This window comes from Aedes aegypti, chromosome 2, assembly GCF_002204515.2.
Source record: "Aedes aegypti strain LVP_AGWG chromosome 2, AaegL5.0 Primary Assembly, whole genome shotgun sequence".
Classification (NCBI taxonomy): Eukaryota; Metazoa; Arthropoda; class Insecta; order Diptera; family Culicidae; genus Aedes; species Aedes aegypti.
The window spans coordinates 218,408,287-218,433,110 of NC_035108.1; the positions used below are offsets into that span (position 1 = coordinate 218,408,287).

Here is a 24,824-nt window from a genome sequence, read left to right on the forward strand (position 1 = left end):
ATCTCACTTTCCGGCAGGGGCTTAGAAAATTTTGAATTTTTTTGTTTACAAAATTGGGCATATTTGTAGTTCTGTGAAGAAAATTTCAACTCGATTGCTTGAAAGGGAACAAAACTACAGCATGTCAAAGTTGAGCATTTTGTATGAAAATCGACATGCGCTGCTATTATTCAGAACAGCACTGTATAGCCTATGTCATTATGATGCTTTCTTCAAACTTAATGTCGTTCAATAAGTATGTACCTATTAAAAATGTTAAGTCCTTGAAAAACGCTATTTTATTTTGAAACTTGGATGTATTTACGATAAGATTTTACTACCGAATAAATAGTCAAAGCTATGCCAACAAAAAAAAAAAGGTTCAGAAAAGCTATGTTTCGTTAATTCTTTGCACAAATTTAAGCGGAATTCCTGCTTCCAGCAAACTACTCTTCGTTCTATTAACAATGGCCGGGTTGTAATGTAGCAAAGCTTCCCAGCAAATTTCACTAAGCTTCGGAATCGTCATCCACGTTTTGTACACAATGTTCGTCCGTACGTTGTTGTTGTACGTGAATTTTATGCCACCAAAGATGTACATGCACCCAGCGGAACTGGCCGCAGCATCGTGAAAGAATATGGGATAGGGAAGATTCGTCTTCTGCATCTGGCGCCATTCAAATGTGGACAGATTCAGTTTCCAGACGTCCTTATAGTACAACCGACCGTCATATCCACCCGCAACCACAATTTCCGCTCCGTGATCAGTCTGGTATTGAACACACGAATGGCATTTTCTTGCCGCCGGAACGCCCGGCCGTGGCAGGTTCGGGTCGGGTTTTGTTTCCGTATAAGTCCATTGATTCCTTCTAATATGGTATGTGGGAATAGATGATAAACTAAACGCCGATTCACTCGTCCCTCCGCCGATTATGTAAATTCGTTCACCGTCAAATGCTATTTCATGCCTGTACCGCCCGGGTGGGTCATCACGAATATCTGGCCTGCATGCATAGGCGCACTCCCAAGTCTTTGTAGCAACGTTTAACCTGTAAAAAATTGATGACAAACAACATTTTTGTTGATATTTTTTAATGTTAAACATCTATATGCGAAAATTGAGTGTTTGCGGATGTCTCCAAAATGGATTCTTATCATTTTTTGTGAAGTCTTGTACTCAGATACACTATTGAGCCAAATAAGTAATATCGGATTCTCTTACTTATGGATTTGTCAAAAGACCATCAGCTCTTTTTACAAGGGGGAAATCTGCATCCGCACCATCAACGACCCACTCTAAACAGTCCTTGCACAGACACCCTTCACTCCCTGGAACCATCTTACGGTATTTCTTTGTGGAGGGGCGCAGAAAAGGGTCTGAGGCCAATGATATTTTCTGTGTCTTCTGTACAACACTTCATTGCAAAGCATGAGCTGGTTTCAATGGCTCATCGGTTGGGCGGCATCTCCACACTCCCTTATCTTTTCGAGGGTCTGGCTACAGATTTCCCTCTTTGAAAAAATAAACTGAAGTTTTTGCGCATACAAACCTCTTTTGAAGTACTATCCGAAATAGCTCAAACAATACATACCTATACACATCGCACGTATAGTCGAAACCTTCCGTTCCTCCGATGGTGTAAAGAAAGCCATCATGATATAAAATGGTCTGTCCGTATTGCGCCGGGGGCAGATCGCCTTTCACAGCTATTTCCGTCATTTCATTCGGCTTACTTCCGGGTTTGCATACATACAATCGATTCGAACAATTCACTCCAAACGGAAAACCAGTTCCTCCGTAGAGCTGAACAATAAAAAACAAAAACATTTAAGCATTAGTTTCTTGGTGGAAGCGTAGAAAAGCGTTCCTTAAATTAGTGTCATTATATTTTTGCTATTAGGCTGATGCAAATATAAAATTTCTTTTATGTCCGAGACCACATGGAAGGTACAAAAGGGGGGGGGGGGGGTATAAAAATAAATAAGGAACAAAAAAATAAAAATTAAAAACAAGTTATTTTTTTGAATTTTTATTTTTAACGATAGTTGTTAAACTTTTTTCAATCGTCCATATTGAATCATTACTTTACTTGTTTTTTACTTTAAAAATTGAAAAAAAACCTAACTGATGTCACAAAATGATGAATCTTTTTTTTTTCTCCCCTTAAACATTTTCGGATTTTTGAAGGGGGGGGGGGTGACATAAAAGAAAATTAATATTTGTATCAGCCTTATTATTATTGGATTCAATTTTTTTTAAATTAATGAAAATGTGTAACCAGTGGTTACAAACCTTCTTGTTCAAATGTAATTTTCTTGTAGTCTTTCAGCTGATTCAAAACATTTAAGTTTTCAGATGCTAATTGGGTTGTTTAGTTTGATTTATCAATTCAACCAACAGTTTTCCAATTTTCAGGATTTGCCATCATTATGGGCAAATTATAAATTTGAATATGAAAATAGTTCTAATTATGCGGGTCAGCATTGAATTTTAACTAATATTATAATGCAGGGCTGTGATCATAGCCCACATACCGTAACATAGGGCGAATAGAAAAATGTTTATTAAATATTAGTACTTTTTTCATTTCATGGTGATTATAACACGAAGCCACACATCACATTTTCAAAAGCACAAGACATGAGAACCAAACAGCGCTCCGCGTTGAAAATTTATCCCATTGGTCAGCACCAGCAAGCAAGCAATTTGATTGATTTTCAACGCGAAATGTTGACAGATTCTCATTTCTTGTGCTCTTGAAGATTCAAAGTTTGGCTTCGTTTTATAATCACCTTAAGTGCATTAAAAAAATCAAATTGTGGTAACAGCCCATACTCGCATAACAGTCCCATATTATATGGGATTTCCTATACTGCCCATACTCGCATAACAGTCCCATTAATATAGGAAATCCCATATAATATGGGACTGTTATGCGAGTATGGGCAGTATATAAATGAGACTATTATGCGAGTATAAACAGTTACCTTGATGGAAAAAATTAAGAAAAAATACTATAAGTTGTTGAGAATTTATTATTTTATTCCCATGTTATGAATAATTTTGAATTTGAAAAGATTCTATGAATATAGACACTTTACACGCTAAACTTCATCCGCTCAAAAATGAGTGCCGAGTACACAAAATCGGCCTCTCTTCATGCAGCACAGATTCTGTGTAAAGGGGGCTGTACACAGTTTTGTGCAAACGGTGTTAAACAAACCGAATGAGTGAAATGCGCACAGAGGAGGAACGTTTGGAATGCGGAATACGCCTCCATTTTTGTTTTTGCTTCTGAAAACATTGAAAATACATTCAAATTTTCAAGTTTTCAGAGAATTTTTCATTCGAATAGCCGAAGCGGAAGCAAATGGGGAAAAAACTTCCGCATTTGCGACCATCTTCAGCCTTTTCGCTGGAAAAAATCCCAGAAAACTCCCCATCTTACCAACGGCCAACTGTTTGCTGCTGTGCGGGAGATGACTGACAGTTCCATTTCCATCGATCCGCGCACAGCCAATGGCCAACACATCGGCTACACACAGCATGAGTGCGACTTACACAGAATTTTCACTCAGCCAGAGAGTCCTGCATTGGTTGCCTCATTCTGTGTAGTTTTAACACATGCGCTGCGTTGAGCAGGCTTAGCGTGTACTCTTTTGCCATTGAACTAAAGAAACAAAAATATTTCAGTGGGTTTTTTAAAGATTGTCATTACATACTAGTGGCATTTCTAACTGTAGGTCGCTATGTTTCTATTCGCCCTACTTTTTCTGTTCACCCCGTTTTACGATACTTTTGCATAAAATAAGTACACGATCCGTTCCATCGTGTACTTTAGTGCACGCATCATGAAAAATGTTCGCTTTTAAAACACACCACAAACGTGAAGATGCTGGCGATGAAGGAGGGCGCGACCGCACCTGAGATAATTTTCTGGTTGTCTTCTGATTGACCATCGTAAGTATACCATCGCGCTAATGCTTTGTGTTAAAAGCGAGGTTTTTAATAAGTAAATAACAAAAAACAACAGCGTTATTACCGAGTGCCAACTTAAAAAAAAACTCCCTACCGTCAGCCGCCTGAAACGTCACGCCTGCACTTCACACCACAAGCTTGGTGATGCTGAAAGCGCGAAGACCAAAAGAGAGCAATAAAATGGATCTCTCTCGTGGACTGATTTCTCTCCTGTCTCCTCATCCGCACGCTCACGCTGATCGAATTGGTTGATGTAGCGAAACTGCACCGGCCAAAGTTGACGCTTTGGCTACTTACACACTGGCATTTGTAGTTCAAAAATCTTTCTACCACATACACAGGATTGCGTGTACGATGCAAGGCAACACGTTTCTCGAGGAGAGTGCACGTGTTGGTTTTCATCGTCACAGCAGCAAAGTTTAGCGTGGAACAAAGTGTTGCGCAGCATGTATCGCGCTGAGCGCATAGGGAAAGATAAGTCTGATTCGCGCCTCGCACGAAACAGCTTTTGCATAGCAAAAATTTAACAATAGGGTCCTAAAGCCCTATCCCAATTTTAGTGCCAAACGCTTATGTTTAGGCCAAAAACACATGTTTACTCAAATTTTAATGTTTTTTGTTTGTCAGTCCAAAAAACATTGTTTTAATAATTTTTAAACTTCTTGGCTTAAACTCAAATTTTGGGTGTATTTAGTTTTCCGTGTCCCTTGCATAATGTCAGATAGGAACAACCCCAGTGTTAAAGCTGAAACCCTTGTGGTGTTTTTGTCTACTAAGCGAATGTCAAACATGATCATAAGTGTCAAGGTTCATTTATGGTCCCAATTTTTAAATTAAAGTTTAAATATGATATAGGGTAAGTGTTCCCTTAGTTGTGGGTGTTCCTATAGTTGCGGTAGTGCCGTTTTCACTGATTTTATTGCATTAGCCACAAAACCGACACTGCCAATCGACGTATTGGCTTGTTTATACACGGAATAGTTGAAAAGAGCGTCCAAATTGCTTGAAAACTGATGAAAAATCATCAAATTTGCTAAAACTGTTCTTGCTTGTACCAATAGTTGCGGTAAAGTGTTCCTATAGTGGAGGATCCCATAAGAAAACAACGGATACCGCAACTATAGGAACACAAATTAAAAAAAAAACCGCAACTAAAGGAACAGTGTACCAATAGTGGAGGCATTATTTTTCACTGACATGCCGTGGATTACTGCGATGAAATCATTTTCTCATTAAGTTAATGGTCGTTACTTCCCGTTACAACATCAACATGTACATTAATTGCGCTTCTTGAATTAAGGTGGTTAAATGAAGTTAAATCGCGTTTAGTACCTCTACTATTGGTACATCTACCCTAGCCGTTATTTGAGCGGGGATAATTGCTAAAGTAGTTGTAGTAACATGCTCTTTCGTGTTATTAAACAAAAACAAGATTTCATTAAACATTTTAGGACCCTATTGATAGGTGAAAATTGCGTTGCAAGCAATGGCAATTCCCTAACCTCAAATCTACCAGTTCCACGAATAGAAATTCTTGAATTTCAGCAATGAATTTGCATGTAATGAATATAGATTTGTTAGAAAGGACGATTTCAATAATTATCTTTTTGATTTATAATCTAAATTTTCCGGAATAGTCATTTTTTTTGTAAGGCACTCCGTGCTCGTGGCCACTACTGTGCCGGAGTCGGTTGATCTGTAGCTTCTTAACCGATACAGATCTATTTTTAACTTATCTATATTTACATCTACACTCTCTCCTACTCTTTTACTCTCACATCGAGCAGGTAGGAGAGAGCTCTGCTGTTAGTGAGGCTAGTTGCCTGCGAAGAGGGTCAGTTTGTCTCAGTCACCATCTGATACTGACGAAGGATGGATGTGCTCCCCAAAGCACGGTCCTCCGTGAGGCGTCGTCTGGTGGCTGGACGGGTTTTTTGTGGAGGGGCTGCGAATCGAACCCATGACCTTCCGCTTATGAAGCGAAAGCGTAACCTCAAGGCTACAGACCCCCCTTTAATAGTCATTTTTAGAGTCGTAGAACAGGTAGAAAGTGAGGTTACGAGTCGCCACTGGTTGCAAGCTATCAGCAATAAGGATAATTTTAATGGGCTCAATTTTGTAAAAAAAAATAATCAATAGGGTCCTAAAGCCCTGTCCCAATTTTAGTGCCAAACGCTTAAGTTTAGGCCAAGTACCCATGTTTACTCAATTTTTTAATGTTTTCCGGTAGCTTAAGTACAAAAAAACATTTTCTAGGTTTATTTTAGATTTTGTCACACCCCTTGGCTTTAACTCAAATTTTGGATGTATTTTGTTTTTCGTGTCCCTTCCGAAATGTCAGATAGGAACAACCCCAGTGTCAAAACTAAAACCCCTGTGGTGTTTTTGTCGACTAAGCGAACGTCAAACATGATCTTAAGTGTCAAGGTTCATTTATGGACCCAATTTTTAAATTAAAGTTTAAACATGGTATAGCCGTTATTTGGGCGGAAACAATTGCTAAAGTAGTTGCAGTAAGGTGCTCTTTCGTGTTATTGAATAAAAACAAGATTTCATTTAAAATTTTAGGACCCAATTGAACTTCAAATACAGTACATATTGTAGGTGGTTAGGATGAACGAATTGTCACCTGTGCAGTGAACATGTTGCACATGTGGACGCGACGCCTCTGATTTTAATACAAAAGTATCGTCGTGAACGCTATTAATCAGGCGGTAGGGGATTTGCTCGAAAAATAGCATTCGTAACAAGCCTCCATCTTCGAGTATACGGTGCTAGAGTCGAACAATAAAAACAATTTGCCTGTGTTTCCACATTCAAGTGAAAAAAAGCCGCTTGGTGAGTGCAATCTCTTTTAACTCGGATCAATCCTCTTTGTGTGCGGGTAAAATAATATAACGCTGTGATCGATATCACCGAATAGCTGAGTGCTAGTCTCCCGGCATGGGATTGGGGACTGACCCCTTCCCCATTGGGGATGTGGGTCTGTCTAAGCGCCGTGATCGTCGCTTTTCCACGAATGGGGAGATCCTACCGGTAGTCATGGACAACTCATGATGGTGCGTATGGAAGCCGTCGAGGGTACTCTACCTCCCGGTCCCATTCTCCTTCGCAATTCAGTGGAAGCTTATCTAGCAGCACGAGTTGATGGTGCATACCCGGAATCACGAGGTGCATCATACGTCTTGAAGCTGTGAAACAAGTCACATGTCGAAAAGTTAAAAAAGATGTCAATGCTTTCCGACAGTTTTCCCATAAGAATAGTGGAACAACCTGTGCTTAACATCTCGAAGTTTGTCATCAGCTGCAACCAATGAGATATATACAGAGGTGTGGAAAAGACATTTAGTGTTCGTGACATCCGTGTACGGTGCAAAATGTTTCACAACTACAAGCGAGTGAGCTCCCATAAGAAGCCGTGTAAATTAGTGACGTAGTTATTTTTGTTTACGTTTTTTCTCTTTACTAATACATAGCGATTGCTTCTTCTTCCACACCTTGGTATATATTCTCATTGAGCTGCAACGACTCGCGTGTGTGTGTGTACTCGGATGACGAACTAACCGCTCAGTTATAGCCCCAAGGCGTCGAAGAAGTACGACGAATTAGTCGGCGAGACGAAGGAAAGCTGATCAATACTCCTACCACAGACAAACAGACGTAACACTTAGAACAAATCACAATCAATATCATAGTCACGAGGACATGTATGCCCAATGCTAAAATCCGTATGTTTGGCCAACAGGCTAACAGATGGCGGTAGTGTGTAAATGTCAAATACAAACAAAAACGATGCGAGCGCTGCGGGTGGTCGATTGACCACCTAACATATATTTGAATTGACCGTTAAAAAGGTGGTCGATGGACTAAGATGGGAGTGTGACGTCTGTTTGTCTGTGCTCCTACTATCATCCTAACAATAAACGGTATAGTTGTTCCGGAGAGCATCTTCATAGGATAGATCCGGTGTCGTACCGGACCGTTTTACCCCTCACAAATGATCTGCTATTATTGTTGGGAGTTCGGGCACACCCGTACCTGCTGTCAGAACACGGCCAACCCCACATGTGGCAACTGCTCCGGCAACCATGTGATCGTTGAGGAACATCCTTGTGCCGGTGCCTTTTGCAAGAGATGCAATTCTGCAAACCACTCAATAGCTATCCGAAATTGCCCCGCCTACATCAAGGAAGAAGAAATTTAGCACATACGAGTCGACATGGGAATTTCACACCCAGCAGCTAAAAGACAACACTTAAGGCACAACCCACAGTTAATGGCATCCGTTATGGCGGTTGACAACGATCAGCTTTTCGCTGAGCTCTCCACCAAAGTAGATAACCTCGTACAGGAAGTTAATCGTAAGGACAACAGAATAGAAACTCTACTAAACGAAATTGCCCATATTGAAAGACAAGAAGCAGTACTGAAACTAATTCCTCCAGGAAGACAGACCATGGTAAAGGAACACGGGACAATAATGGATATGGTCCAAAATATACGCTCCGTGGAATCTGAGCTGGCCAGAAAAGAGAGAGAAGTTGCAATAATGAAAGACGTTTACGTAGAAATCCCTCAATATCACAGCGAACAATACCGCAAACACCCTTGTGGCAGTTTCTGCACTCTGTGTCGCTAATAAAACCAACCCAACGAGTAAAAAAAAACAGTACTAAAAAGAAATTCGTTAAAACTGATGACTACGGGCTACTAAACAAGCGCTCAAAAAACTGTGTCTCGCCAATAGATGCTTCAGAACCTATGAATACGCAGGGTGTCCATTCAAAATCAGTTTTCCAATTCCCGGATTTTTCCCGGATGCCTAAAAACTTTAAACCGGACTACATCAAAGTCCTTCGACTTGCTATTTTTCCGACCTTTGTTAGTAAGTGCTGATATTTTATTTGACTTTCAAAATATTCGTTTTCAATTTCAAAAGATTTTTTCATCGGTAAAGATTTTTTGATAATATTAGATCATTTTATTTTCTTACATAAAGATTGTCAAATATTATAAAAAATAGCAATACCATTGCAGTTACATGTTAGATTAAATAGAGTAAAGGATTTAATAGGTATTGAAATCTAATCTCATCATATTATCAGGGTTTTGTAAATTCTGCTCTAGTTTGCTCTAGCATGTTGAGTAGTTCAGAATTAGGTACGCAAATCATTTGCCACTTTTTCGTTTTGTTTTCATTCCATTAGTTCAAATTCGGAGGACTTGATCTAAGTTATTTATGAACTGTTTGAATGTGAATGATATTTTTAAAATTCTTTGGGTTCAAAATAATATTGGTTTGAATTCCGCAGGAGTATTGAACAAACGTAAAAAAATGTCAGAACTAAGAACTGCTGCTTAAACTATTTTTATACTAGGTCTTTGACTTTTTTTTAAATCAATTCAAATTGTTGATCAAAAAGTCCCTTAAAATTTTAGAATCCGGTGAAAAATGTATTTGGCACGGCGGAAATAACCTCCCAATTGATGGCTTAGTTCAGTTCAGATTGGACTTTATTCGTGAACTTATAAGTTCAAATTTGGTCCGGAATTAGGTTTTTGGAACTTTTTTGCTGATTAAATCGTTTATGATAAACTCGTTATGAACTTTAGTATCAAGTTCAATAAAAGCACTAAGCACATCATAATGAACTTTAGTTTAATATGGACGTGCACATTAAGATCAAATGGTAACTTTGAAGCAACTTGGAAAGGATAAAGTTGAACTGGTTTCAAACTTAGTACAGTAATTTAAGATTAAGTTCTAACCATACCGGTTTGGAACTTCTATTGGACTTTGGAAGAGTAAACAGAACAGAAGAAATAAAAACTTTCAAACATCTTTATATGAGTAGTTTGATGCACTGCACAGTTTCGACTGTATTACATAACACACTAAAATTCCAATTCAAATATATGTAGGAAGAAAAGAAAATTCCAGCGCTAAACAGCGAGTGCATCAAACAACGGCATTTTCATCGGCAACAAACAAAGTTCCAACAGCTTCTTGGGGTTTCAGCTTTGTTGGTAATCCTCATTTAATCTTTAACCACAAACCTAGTCACTGGCGTCTATTGCATTATTACGTTTATTTTATTTTATTATGACTTTTTAATTACTTTTATTGCACAAGTATTGCAGCCCGTAGTATATGAATTTGATAAATCAATCGCGATTCAAAACAAACTGAGGAATGTCATGTGATTCAAGTTTACAAAAAGTTCGTAATAAACTTGTTGATACTTTCAAATTTATATTGCATTCTATCTCCACTTCTTGGAGATATCAAAGTTCCGATAATGTTCTATCTCTAATGTGTAAAAGCACAAATAGACGTAATCAGCATATTGAGTGAAATCATAAGGATTTGCTCAACGCATTGATGGAGCAGTTGTATGTACTCAAGATACAAAGCGGAGGATCCGTGTTCAAAACTGTTGTAATGTTATTCATAAATTTAACTAAAAATAAAATAGTGACAGGTGTTTCCTTTCAGAAAATCCAGCAGTAATAAATAATTACAATAATAGGAAGAACAAAATGCAACAGCTGCTTTTTAATGTTTGTGCAATATTTTTAGTTTTTTTTTTTAGTTTTATAGCATTCTATCAAGCGCAGAAAACAACTTGTTGTGAACTCAAGTTCGATTAGTAATTTAAAAAGTAAGCTGAATAGCACGCTATTCATTAACTTATGATCAGCTGATTAAGCCTGATTGAACGGTGTTATCCGAAACATTGGTTGCTTGGGCTTCCAGTATTTATTTTCAGTCGGTAGCACTAACTACGAAAAGTCACGGTCCCGGTGTGTTCTACAATTTCCCGGCTATTTCCCGTATTTTTCCCGGCCAAATTAAATTCCCGTGTTTTTCCCGCTTTTCCCGGATTTCCCGGATGGATGGACACCCTGCTTCAGAACCTATGAATACGTCGATCAACTATTCACCGGAAAGCGGTGATATCGAAATCTTCTCTGGAGATGAGCCGATGCCAAATGCATCCGGTTATATATATATATCAGATTCTTAAAGAAAACCACCTTTCCTCTCTTGGTCCTCACCTCAACAAATAACGAACATTTACCAGTCCAATGTCTTCGCATCCAACCACTATCGATCCTGAACATGAACCCAGTGCAGAGAGGACTAGCAAACCCTCATCCAAGCTAAATAATCCAGCAAATCGCAAACCACAGCTCTTCAAGAATCTTCAAACATCATCGGTGGAATCACCGAGTAGTCCAGACCTTCCTTTAGTGGGAGTAAAACTAGGCTATCCGTGGCCTTTAACTGTTATATCGGGATACCTCCCCAACGGTAAAACATTCATTCATTTATTTAGTTAACATCTAAACAGATAACACTGAATCAACAATTTCACGCCACAATACTCGGTTCGTGGCCGCATCTCTCCAGCTTCGGTTCTGCCCCAGGCTCGCCAAAATTGTACCAACCGGATCCGACACGAAAACCATCTTTGCAGGGTTGCTGTCCGGCATTCTTGCAACATGCCCTGCCCATCGTATCCTTCCAGCTTTGGCCACCTTCTGGATACTGGGTTCGCCGTAGAGTTGGGCGAGCTCGTGGTTCATCCTTCGCCGCCACACACCGTTTGCCTTCACACCGCCAAAGATCGTCCTAAGCACCCGACGTTCGAAGACTCCAAGTGCTTGCAAGCCCTCCTCGAGCATCGTCCACGTTTCATGCCCGTAAAGGAGTACCGTGACCTGCTCTAATTCCGTGTGTTGCCTAATACCGTGTATTTGGGAATTATGTGGATTTCTAGCATATTATATTATTTATTTTTCTAAATGATTATCACAAACGTTAACACATTAGGTAGTATTTAGAAAGCCATGACAAACTTGAACTACAGTTGCACACACAAACAAACAAAAATGATGTTAGAATGTAATCGCCTGGTGCCAACACACGGTATTAGGGCACGGTTGCTTATGTGTTCCAAATACCGTGTTTCAGTTATAATTCCAAAATGTCCAAGTAAAATATATATTTTATTTCCCGAATCAATCATGCAAACCTCAATACGTTGTTTGATACAAAAGTTTTATTTTTGATGCGTTTCGTTCGTTCAATTGAGAGATGTTTCAAAATGTGACCCGGAAGTCGGGGTCAGATGCACGGTGTTTGGAACACTGGTATGTTTAACAACATCAACTGTAATTATGGTTAAAATTTTCAAAATGGTTCAAATCATATTTTTTATGCAAAGTATTTAAAACGGTCTACTATATAAAGCATGAAAGTCTTGAAAATAATCATACGTTATTTTTATCTGATCGATTAAAACTTGAGTTTTTTTAACCTCACGGTAATAAAGCATGTCACGGTACCGGCCTCATGAGCGTTTTGTACATGGTACATTTGGTGCGGGTGTGGGTTTTTTGACCGTAGCTTCTTGTGGAGGCCAGGTCTGCGACCTTTTCAAATGTTCGGCCGACAATGTCCATATTATCCGCGAAGCAAACAAATTATCCGGATCTTGTAAAAATCGTATCCCGACTGTTGAGCCCGGCTCTCCGCATAACACCTTCTAGCGCAATATTGAACAACAGGCACGAAAGTCCATCACCTTGTCGTAGTCCCCGGCGGGATCCAAACGACCTGGAATGTTCGCCTGAAACCTTCACACAATTTTGCACACCTTCCATCGTCGCTCTTATTAGTCTCGTAAGCTTCCCGGGAAAGCTGTTCTCGTCCACTATCGTATGCCGCCTTAAAATCGATGAAAAGGTGATGCGTTGGGACCTGGTATTCACGACATTTTTGGAGGATTTGCCGTACAGTAAAGATCTGGTCCGCAGCTGCGATACTATCTCAACCAGCAGCTTTATTGTTCTTGAGCTGGTGAATGGCATCCTTAACCTCCCTCAAAGTGGGGGCTGGTTGGTTTCCATCCTCCGCAGTACTGACGAAGGCATTTCCTCCGTTGTCCCGACCTCCATTGCCTGTGCTCTCAGCACCATTCAGATGTTCGTCGAAGTGCTGCTTCCACCTTTCGATCACCTCACTGCTCCCATCCTTATCCCTGCACATCTCGGCTCGCGGCACGAAATCGTTGCGGGATGCGTTGAGCTTCTGATAGAACTTGCGTGTTTCTTGAAACTGACACAGCTGTTCCATCTCCTCGCACTCCGTCTCCTCCAGGTGTTGTTTTTTCTCCCGAAAGAAGCGGGTCTGCTGTTGCCGTTCCCGTCTATAACGCTCCACGTTCTGCCGGGTCCCTTGCTGCAGCATGACCGCCTGCGCTGCGTTCTTCTCCTCCAAAATCTGTGTTGCGACGCCACTTGAACAGACCTAACCTGTGAATAGGTCTAGCCCAGAAGCATAAACGCAGCATGACAGTGGTAGTGGTCGGTAGTCGATAGAGAAGGAGAATATAAAAACAAACAACAAACGATGAAGTAGGAAAAATATTGGATAAATTTGAAGAGTTTTCGCCATTGCAATTAACTGCAGTCGTTTAGTGATCTACTGTGTCCAGATTGCATATTTAGAGGATTGAGCGTGAAAGATAAAGATTTCTGTTTACATAGTTAAACGAACGGATATTTTTTTTTTTTTTTTTACTTATCTCGTTTATTTGGCAGGCTCGGGCGCCGTATGGCATAACAGAGCCGAAATCTTTTCTTTTTGTTTACATTATATACATTTTGAAATTTGTATTTATTTTAAAAACTATGTTAGTTTGGGAAAGTTTTAAGGTTAGGGAATACATTTGTACATCAGGAAAGGAAAGGATTTTTCGGGATATCTTAAGCTACTTAGACTACTATGCTGATGAAGCTTGAAGGGACAGGATGTCCAGATCTGTAACGAGTCTAAACAAAAACGGTTTATGGGAGACACGACGAGAAGAGGACAATTTGAAGGGGAAAAAGAAAGACAGGGAACGAACGACAATCAAACTCGGACATTGATACGCTTCAAAAACAGATAGATAAAATTCATATATTCTAAATCAAGGCCCGCCAACACTTCCCTGACAGGCTTCTGCTGTTTTCCTCGGATCCGGAGAGTTTCAGTCAGTTCAGATCTGATGCCACGATGTTCACTGCATCCCCACACAACATGCTCGATATCCTGGTAAGCCACGCCGCAAACACAGAGATTGCTTTCTGAGAGCCCAATACGGTGGGTATGCGCGCTTAACGAATAGTGATTGGACATAAGCCGACACATGACACGAATGAAATCACGGCTCATGCCCAACCCCTTAAACCATGGTTTTTTCGACACCTGTGGAAATATGGAATGCAGCCATCTACCCATTTCTCCGTCTCTCCATTTCTGTTGCCAGCTGATCAAGGTCTCCCGACGGGCCAATGCAAAAAATTCATCGAAGGCGATTTGACGCTCGTAAACATCGCCTTCTTTAGCGCCTACCTTAGCCAGAGAGTCCGCTTTCTCATTGCCCGGAATGGAGCAATGGGAAGGGACCCAAGCTAGGGTAATAGTGTAAGAGCGATTTGACAAAGCACTCAATGCTTGGCGTATTTTATTCGGGAAGTACGCTGAGTGCTTCACCGGCTTCATTGACCGCAGAGCCTCCAGAGAGCTTAGACTGTCGGAAAAAATGAAGAAGTGCTCGGGTGGGAGAGAACTGATATACTCTAAGGCGTAATGTATAGCTGCTAGCTCAGCAACATATACAGAACACGGCTTTTGAAGCATGAAGGAGGCGCTATGAAAAACGTTGTAAACACCGAAACCAGTGATATCATCCATTTTTGACCCATCAGTGAAGAACTGCCGGTTCTCGCTGACATGCCCGAATTTACTTGCAAACATGGGAGGGATAAACTTTGAACGAAAGTGATCTGGTATACCATGGATATCTTGCTTCATGGACAAATCAAATACTACAGAGGAACAGTCGAAGTCTAGGAAGTTATCACGATTGGTGTTAACCGAAGATGGGCTAACCTCCAGCGTCATGTACCAGTAGTACACACTCATGAAACGAGTTTGCGGGTTATGTTCAAGCAGCTTTTCGTAGTTGTCAATAACCAATGGATTGAGAACCTCACAACGGATGAGGAACCTGAGTGTTAACTCCGCGAAACGATCTGTCAGAGGCTGTACTCCTGCAAGTACCTCTAAACTCATTGTGTGAGTCGAGTTCATGCAACCTAGCGCGATGCGAAGACAACGGTACTGAATCCGCTGTATCTTCAGCATATGTGTTTTCGCCGCGGATTGAAAACAAAAGCTACCGTACTCCAAGACCGACAAGATGGTTGTTTGGTACAGCTTGATCAGATCTTCCGGATGGGCTCCCCACCATGTTCCGGTTATAGTTCGCATGAAGTTGATTCGTTTTTGGCATTTCTGTGTCAGATACGCAATGTGTTTTCCCCAGGTGCATTTGGCGTCGAACCAGACCCCAAGATATTTAGAAGATAAGCTATGAGTGATTGTTTTACCCATGAGTGTAAGCGGAAACTTGGCAGGTTTGTGTTTCTTTGAAAAGACAACCATCTCAGTTTTCTCCGCAGAGAATTCGATACCCAGCTTTAAGGCCCAAGTAGACAAATTGTCCAGAGTATCTTGTAAGGGTCCTTGTAGTTCGGCTGCTGTTGGTCCTGTGACAGAAACAACACAGTCGTCTGCAAGCTGTCTTAACGAGCAATTTTCCATGAGACAGTCATCAATGTCTCTCACATAAAAATTATAAAGAAGGGGACTCAGACATGAGCCCTGTGGTAGACCCATGTAGCTAATTCGTGAAACTGACAAGTTGCCATGAGTAAAACTCATATGCTTCTCGGACAACAAATTGTACAAAAAATTGTTCAAAATTGATGAAAGGCCACTTGCGTGGAGTTTGTCTGAAAGAACATCAACACAAACTGAGTCAAAAGCACCCTTAATATCCAAAAACACTGAACCCATCTGTTCCTTTTGGGCAAAGGCAAGTTGAATTTCTGAAGAAAGCAGCGCAAGACAGTCGTTCGTTCCTTTGGCTCTGCGAAAACCAAACTGCGTATCTGACAGCATGCCATTCGATTCAACCCATTGATCCAGTCGAAAGAGAATCATCTTCTCTAACAACTTGCGAATACACGACAACATCGCAATTGGCCGGTACGAATTATAGTTCGACGCGGGTTTCCCGGGTTTTTGGATGGCTATTACTCTCACCTGCCTCCAGTCATCCGGAACAATGTTACACTCCAGAAAGTGATTAAACAAGTTCAATAGGCGCCTCTTTGCGACGTCAGGTAGGCTCTTAAGCAAATTGAACTTGATTCGATCCATTCCTGGAGCGGAATTGTTACATGAAAGGAGAGCAAGTGAAAATTCAACCATCGAAAAAGGTCTATCCATGGCGTCCCTATCCACCGGAATATCTCGTCGCACGCGATCAACAGGAACGGAATCCGGACAAACTTTCTTAGCGAAATCGATAATCCACCGAGGAGAGCTCTCTCGATCTTCATTAACCGACGATATATTACGCATTCTTCTTCCGACGGTCCAAAGCGTTCTTAACGAGGTCTCACGCGATAATCCTTCCACAAAATGACGCCAATAACCGCTTTTCTTCGCTTTAACCAAGCTTTTAAACTTGCGTTCAAGGGAAGAATAGCGCTCATAGTTGTCAATTGAACCACGTTTCCGAAAGTCTTTAAACGCGGCGGATTTCTCGCGATAGAGTGCCTTACACTCTTCATCCCACCACGGATTGGGAGGCTTCTTGCGAACCGACGGACCAGGCACAGGACGGCGTTGGGCTTGAAGAGCGCTGTTGAGAATCAACTCGGATAAAAAGCGATACTCTTCCAACGGAGGAAGTACTTCTACCGCTTGCTCTCCATCAATGATCGTTTCCGCGTACTTTCCCCAGTCAATGTGTTTCGTGAGGTCGTAGGCGAGATCGATGGATGGAGACTGTTGTGTTCCATTGGAAATTGAAACTACGATCGGCAAGTGATCGCTACCATGGGGATCCTGGATTACCCTCCATGAACAATCCAGCGATAACGAGCTTGAACATATTGAGAGGTCTAAACGGCTATCCCTAGGACTTCCATCTTGAGCTGGAGGTGCCACTCGTGTAACTTCCCCAGTGTTGAGAATTGTCATATTGAAGTCGTCGCAGAGGTCATAAATCAACGTTGATCGGTGGTCGTCATACAGTTCTCCCCAGCCTGTTCCGTGGGAGTTGAAATCCCCAATGAACAACCGTGGTTCAGGCATAACTGAGCAGATGTGAGAGAGATCTCTGCGAGATATCGCCGATCTCGGAGGAAGATATATGGAGGCGACACTAAGGCTTTTGCCTCGGATAGTCACCTGACATGCAACGACTTCAATGCCTGACATCGGCGGCAGATCGACTCTGTAGAACGAGTGATGCTTTTTGATCCCCAAAAGTACTCCTCCATATGAGTCGGATCGATCCAGGCGAATAATATTAAAATCATGGAAAGGAAGGGTCACATCAGGTGTTAGCCATGTTTCTGATAACGCAAAAACATCGCACTGTAAATTACTAACTAAAAATTTAAAACTATCTAATTTAGGCATAATACTACGACAGTTCCAGTGCAGAACAGAAATCATATCTTCGACCTCTGTGGATAATTTATCCATCAAAAGATATGATCGTTGCAAGGAGGGGCATTCTAGAAGCCAGTTGCTTCAAAAGAGGAGTCACACATGGAAGCAATCCTTTGACAATGTTCTTCACTGGGTCAGAAGCATTGAAGAAATTAAGGATGATATCCACAATGCCAGAAAGCGTAAACATTGGAACGCCCTGAGGTTGCCCTAGGGGCTCCGAATGCGAACTTTCTTTTGGCTGAGCAGTCTGAAATTTTGGGTTATTTGGGATTTTAGATCTTCCCGGTAGTGGCGGAAAGTCTCTTTCCTCTTGGAGTTTGAATCCAGGAGGTGAAAGCTTTGAGACTTTCGCGACAGGCTTAGTATTTTTCATGGCTGGTGGGTCATCACTGCTAGGCAGATTCCGAGGCTTTTTGGTGGGTCTCTGGAGTCTCACACGCTTCCTCGATGAACCCTTGAAAACGAAGGAAATTCCTTCACCAACCTCAGAGTCGGAGCCCTGATCATCAAGAGACAGAGAAGAGTAGATATTTTGTGATTCAGCAGACGGAGCAGCCTTTTTCAACATCTCGGCAAAACTACGCCGAGAGCGCTGCTCTAATGATCGTCGCTGATGTTGCTGCCGGCGTACGTACGTCGGGCAGTTTTCGAGGGCATGTGGTGGACTTTCGTTGCATTTTGGCGGTATACTACATGCACCATCCACATGTCTCTCCCCGCAAGAAGCACAGCGAGGTTTATTGCAGCAATACTGGGCAGTATGGCCCAGCTGCTTGCAATTTGTGCAATTCATTACCTTCGGTACGTACAGCCGCACAGGTAAACGAAGTTTGCCGATTACAAGAAAATTCGGCAAAGCAGATCCGGAAAAGGTCACACAGAAGGATTCAGAATGTGAATAGATCTTCTTTTCTCCCACCAGGGATACGGAATGCAATTGCTTGCAATCCAGTATGGGGACAGATGGGAGAGAAGGGTTTTTGAAGCGACCACAACCCTGCATCAATTCTTCGCAGGTCATACTGCCTTCGGTGACCACTCCCGCAATCTCAACCCGATGGCTTGGTAGATAAGTTTGGTACTCACGAGTAAAGAGCTCACAGGCCACAATCTCATTGGCCTGTTTACGGTCACTGACGGTGACGCGCAGCTTACCAGAACCCACTGTGTCAATTGCGACAACGGAAGAGAATCGCTTAGTCAGATCCTTACTGATCTGAATAGTATTCAACCGTTTGCCTTTGGATCGAAAGAAAACAACAAAAGGCCCACCAGAGTCGGGCGGGTAGGCCTTAAGGCGGGGGGACGTAGGAGATGATAGAATATTGGTGTCCATTTGAGACACATCAGATTGAGGGGACACACATGGATTGGGCATAGAGGTGTTTGTGTTTTGTTGGTTCAACACATTCGAAGACTCAGTGAGGGGATACGACGTTCCCCCGCCATCATCATCTACACCCATTGCGGTAGCTTAACACCGCAAAGGGCGCACGAATAACTCAAACTAACACTATTCACAGAAATGGAAATTGAATCAAACTGAAAAAAAAACACACACACACATACAAAGGGGAAAGGGAAGAGGGAAAACTTTCACACGCAGTAAAAACTAATCAAAAAAGACGTGAAGAGGAGAAGAACAACGAGAGGTACTTATCTTTTACTCTATCCACGCTGGCGTCGTCGATGCTGTAACCGATGGGCGTCTACGCTTGGGGAGAGGTAGCAAATGGCGGACGACCGTTCGCTGGCGCGTCTCCGCTGTCGCACACTACAGAGGATGATCACTGCGTTGCACTCAGGTAGCACACGGGACGAGGTACGGGCTGCCATCGACGGTACACGTGATCCGAAAAGAACAGGCCGCTCGCTGGTACTTGTGGATGTGTGGTCTCTCGCTCTCTCTGCTCTTACGCTATACACACACTATAGCCGATGATCACACTGCACTGCACACAGGTAGCACACGGGACGGGGTGCGGGCTGCTTTCGATGATGCACGTGATCGGAAAAATCCACGCGTTGGCGAAAACGTTCAACAGTTTTGCGCAAAACTCAATTTAACGGCAACACAATGGCTTCGCCGAAAGTGTTCCGCTTCCAAGCCGAACTAAGGCTCTTCACTCCAATAAACACACTTGGCACTAAGCCTCGAACAACCAAATATTCGGGAAAAACGGGTGTGAACCCGGACACACGAGAACTATCGACTGTCTCGCACGGTAGCTCAACAAGGAATGAAACGAACGGATATGTTGGTAAGAACTTTCATTTAGAGCTGAGGATTAGTGCATAACTCTTATGTAAACACCAACTATTTCGCAGTGGTGATTAGCCTACAATCGATTTTCTACCCGGTAAGTACCAGGATTGGCATCGCCCTGTCTTTCGACGTTCTTTGTGTAAGTAGAAACAGAGAGAAATGAAAAAGTGTGAAGTGAAAATACTTCAGGTGTAAAAAACGGCATCCGCGACGCAGTAGCCAGTTTAGGGTAACGGCACCCAATATCAGCTTACATTGCTGTACGGTAAACAGAAAAGGAAGTTGTGGGAGAGGAAAGTGGTTTCCTTGTAAGTATTTAGAAGATTGGTAATTAGAATTATATAATAACGGTAAATATTAAATAAATTTCAGTTTTAAGCGTTGCTGAAAACCAATCAGCCGCTGCCGAAAAATTTGGTTTCCCTTCGGGAACAATCTGCCTACATTCATCGTCGAACCAATCGTTCCGTCGACTTCGTCCCACGTAACCGACGTTGATGGCTGCTTTTACTGTTCTCCAGCAGTCCTCAAGTGGGGCTTCATCCAGCTCACCCTCTTCCGGTAATGCAGCCTCGAGGTGCTGCGCGTATGTAGCTGCGACATCCGATTGCTTAAGCCGCTCTAGGTCATACCGGGGCGGTCGTCGGTACCGTACGTTGTTAACGACGGAGAGTTTTGGACGCAGTTTGACCATCACCAGATAGTGGTCGGAGTCGATGTTAGCGCCACGATATGTCCTGACGTCGATAATGTCGTCCATCAATCAGAACGTGGTCGATTTGTGATTCTGTCTGCTGTAGTGATCTCCAGGTGTATCAGTATGGAAGGCTGTGCTGGAAGTAGGTGCTACGAATGGTCATATTCTTGGAGGCGGCGAAATCAATTAGTCGTTTTCGTTCGTTTGCCGGACGGCTGACGCTGACGCTGAACTTTCCAATTGTCGGTCTGAACTCCTCCTCCTGGCCAACCTGAGCGTTTAGATCTCCTATGATGAGTTTGACGTCGTGGCTTGGGCAGCTGTCGTACTCGCGTTCGAGCTGCGCATAAAAAGCGTCTTTATCATCATCAGTGCTTCCGGAGTGAGGGCTGTGCACGTTTATTATGCTGAAGTTGAAGAACCGGCTCAACCGGAGCCTCAATTTGCACATTCTCTCATTGATCGGCCACCACCCAATCAGGCGCCTCTGCATATCACCCATCACTATAAAAGCTGTTCCCAGCTCGTGTGTGTTGCCGCAGATCTGGTACGATGCCGAATCCGCGGTTCTTCAGCACGTCGGCGAGTATGCGTGTGCTCCCGATGAAGTTGAGAGATTTACAGTTCCACGTACCGAGCGTCCAATCGCAAGTCCCTATCAGTCGCTGTGGTCTTCGCCGACTGTCTCGGTTTGTATTCTCTCGTTGATTATTCGTTGCTTGAATTTTAACGGCTGGCTTGCAGGGCCTGACACTAACCCTCTAGACTTCCGAAGGACCATAGTGCGCAGTTTAGCTTAGAGTCCTTCTCTGGCACTCGGACGATGATCAGCCGCCCCTGACATGGGAAACAGACGCTGTTGTGAGCCGCTCCTAACATGGAGTACAGACGCTCTAGGTTTGCAGAAGCAAAAGCGAACCCCCCCTTCCCCAAGGTTACTCGTACCCTGGCCAGTACCGCGAGGAGGTAGGGATAGGAATTGCTGGGCAGGAGGCTAAGGACCGCACAGAGGGGTCTATTTTATTCCTTCAGGTACGCGAGCCACCTATGGTACGCCATGCCCAGCCATTTACCAACCAACGGAAATACCCCAGATCAAAACAAAAACTCTTTGATTTATTCCAGGCACTAGATACAGCGATACTGTTTCTGTGGGACGCCAACGGACACCACCCCGACTGGGGAAGTGCCACTGCTTTCTCAAATGTAAACAAAAACTTTTTTCAAATTTCTGAACAAAAAAAGTAGAATTTGTTTGGTTTTCCATTGTCGATCGATTGATTAGACTATAGGCAAGCATATTATACATCCAGTGTCATGGATTTTGTCGCCAAACGATAGAAAATGCCGGGGGTCCAAAATATATACTTTGAGGGTCCAAAATGTATTGGTGTCCAAAATAATGAAAAACAGTGCTTCATAATTCAAGGCAGCGTCCATTTATTACGTAACGCTAAAATTGCAAATTTTTGACCCCCCCGGTACCGCTTTTTGTATGGAAAATTTAAAATTATTGTATGAGTCATAACGCTTGGGCCTACTCCCCCCCCCCCTCCCCCTAGAGCGTTACGTAATTTGTGGATGCCGCCCAATTATTTTCGATGTTTTTTGGATCCTACATGACCGTTTGGGCATTTTTATCTCGTAGAGGAAGTTTTTTTTTCTATATTTTGACATGTTCTTTGACTTGGTTACGCTGAGCAAATAATTGGGTCACAAAACTGAAATCACTTCCTTAGGGGGTCCAAAATACGACCGTTACCCTACCATGAAGTAGACTGGTCACAGATTCAGGAGTGAATAACTCTCTAATATTGAGGAATTTCTGAACGTTATCAGTGACTCGGCCTTACACTCAATTCCTCGAACATCCGCAAGTCCAGGTCGGAGATCTCTCCCTTTGGTGGTCCCCAAATATAAAAAAAGGTTGTAAAACAGAGGAGAAAAACACTAAGAGCCTTATCGCCTTCCTAACGACCACCCTGCCAAACATGACGCCATGGGAACTTATCGCTTAAAAAGGAACCAATGTCGTCAACAAATCCGAGAAGCGAGAAAGACGCGCTGGGAAGATTTTTTAGAATGAAAAAACGAAAACCAAACATCAATGACCCTGCAGTTGCCCAATGGTCCTACTCGAGATCCACTCATTATAGCTAATACTCTAGCAGATTGCTTTGCGTCACTTTTTTCACTTGACCTCTACGACTCAAATTTTCTTCGACGGAACCAAATAGGACCTATGTATAAATGGACGTGCTGCAACATAACCTAATGATTTCAGACCTATATCTCTCTGACATGCTGCGCCAGCAAAATCCTAGAACGCATGGTGAACCGGAGGCTGAATCGTTTTTAGGAAGACAACCAACTACTCGACCATCGGCAACATGCCTTTCGTGCCGGACATGAACAGGCACTTATTTTGCTGGTTTAGGAGATGTGCTTCAGGATGCGGTGAACGCAAACCTTCCCGCTGGTATCGCCTCCTTGGATCTGGCCAAGGCCTATAATCGTGCGTGGACACCCAGAGCCATTCATCAGTTGGCTGAATGGGGATTGGGGGAAATATCCTCCACTTTATAAACAAAATCTTAAGCGGCAAAACATTTGAAGTAGTCATCGGTAATAACCACTTCACAATTCGAGCCGAAGAGACAGATGTTTCCCAAGGCTCCGTTATAGCGGTCACCATTTTCTTAGTTCTCATGAAGTATTTGACGAATGCACTTAATTCGCACGAAGGGTCAAAACTCACTATAAAATTGGGCAAAATCAGCGAAATCCGCGTAGTGGTAACAACCCTGAAGGTACTTACAATCAGTAAATCCTCATGCAAGATCATCGCATTCGAGGCCAGTTCCTGTGGCAAATCATTGCTCGGATCCATCAGTAGCGTCCATTCGTTTTTGATTAAATCATATTTCCACAACTCCTGGAACAGGGAAGAAGTCTCGTCGTCGTCATTGTTGACCACTGCCATATTCGGATTAAATCCTCCAAAGCAATACAGAGCGGAATCATTGCCTACGATCCGGTGGCCACTTCTGGCGTACGGTTTGGACTTTTTCGGCCCAATCAATCGCTTCTGTTTGATCCGTCTCATTTCGAAGGGTCGAAAGCAGTACTCGTTCCGGGAGGAGACCTCCAGGGACGTCGACGAATCCGCGTTTTCTGCGCTCATCTCTTCGGCACTCACGTCTACGATTTCACGAAGGTGGCGAAGCCTGGGCACGTTGAAAAATCTGTTCAAGATGTCCAATACGCGAGCAAACACTTTGTAAACAAGCAGAATGAATATTTTCATCACTTCGCTATCGTTACGGTAGCATTTTTTGCGATTATTATGCCGAAAACATGCTTGTGATAGAGTTAAAAAATTACTTCAATTTTTTATCTAGAAAATAAATACGTGTTTACACATTTGACAGACGATAGTGAAACTTTGCTGATGCGATTTTTCAAAGTTGCGTGACTAGCTATAAAATATCAGGGCTGGGCTAAAATGCACCAGACAACCATTATTTATTTCTCGAAAACTTATTCTAACAGACTCAAGTCAGAAAAGGAAACAAACTTATTTTATCAATCCTACTTGTTTTGCAGACGTTATTCTACACGTTCCGCTCTAAACCAACTCAATTTACACTTTTATTTGTATTTGTATTTGTATTTAAAATAATCCATCTGACAAATTAGCCTTAATGAATAAAAACTTGAACATAACATACACTTAATACAGGTTACTGAACTACAGATCGTATTCTATTAGCAAAATGCCTCGTCGGTTCATCGAACTCGAAAAACTCTTCGACAGCTGAGAATGCTCGGATGCACGCTGAGATGGGTTCGTTGTATCCAAATACGGTGCGATGGAAACTTGATTGGAGCAGTGTTGTACTCCGGAGAACTCGGTTAGGAACACGAAATTCTAGCAAACTAAGCAGTTCTGGAGCATCGACTTCGCCATTTAGCAACTTCGCTATAAGCAACGATTGCTGTACCTTTCTTCGTCGATCCAATGTTTCTAGTCCCAGGAGTCGGCATCTATCCGGATACGGTGGCAGGTTATCGGGGTCCCTCCATGGCAAGTTTCTTAGTGCCAAACGAATGAACCTCTTTTGAATCCGTTCAATTCTTAGACTCCACGTGAGTTGGTGCGGATGCCAAACGACGGATGCATTTTCCAAGATACGGCGTACCAGGGAACAATACAATGATTTCCAGCAGTGCGGGTCTGAAAAATCCTTGGCAACCTTGGAAATAAAGCCTAGCTGACGCGTAGCTTTTGAGATGATTGCAGAACGATGCAGCT

The 24,824-nt window shown here is 42.5% G+C and overlaps 1 protein-coding gene across 1 annotated transcript; it reads right to left on the minus strand.

Moving 5' to 3' along the window:
* Nucleotides 1-253: 253 nt before the first annotated feature.
* Nucleotides 254-23,949, minus strand: LOC5575626 (kelch domain-containing protein 10 homolog). The gene is made up of 3 exons (XM_001662063.2): nt 23,328-23,949; nt 1,572-1,783; nt 254-1,028 (listed from the first exon to the last, which is right to left on the minus strand). Exons 1-3 carry the CDS (start codon nt 23,814-23,816, stop codon nt 371-373), a joined length of 1,359 nt encoding a protein of 452 aa, XP_001662113.2. The 5' UTR covers nt 23,817-23,949; the 3' UTR covers nt 254-370.
* Between the last annotated feature and the right edge of the window lie 875 nt (nt 23,950-24,824).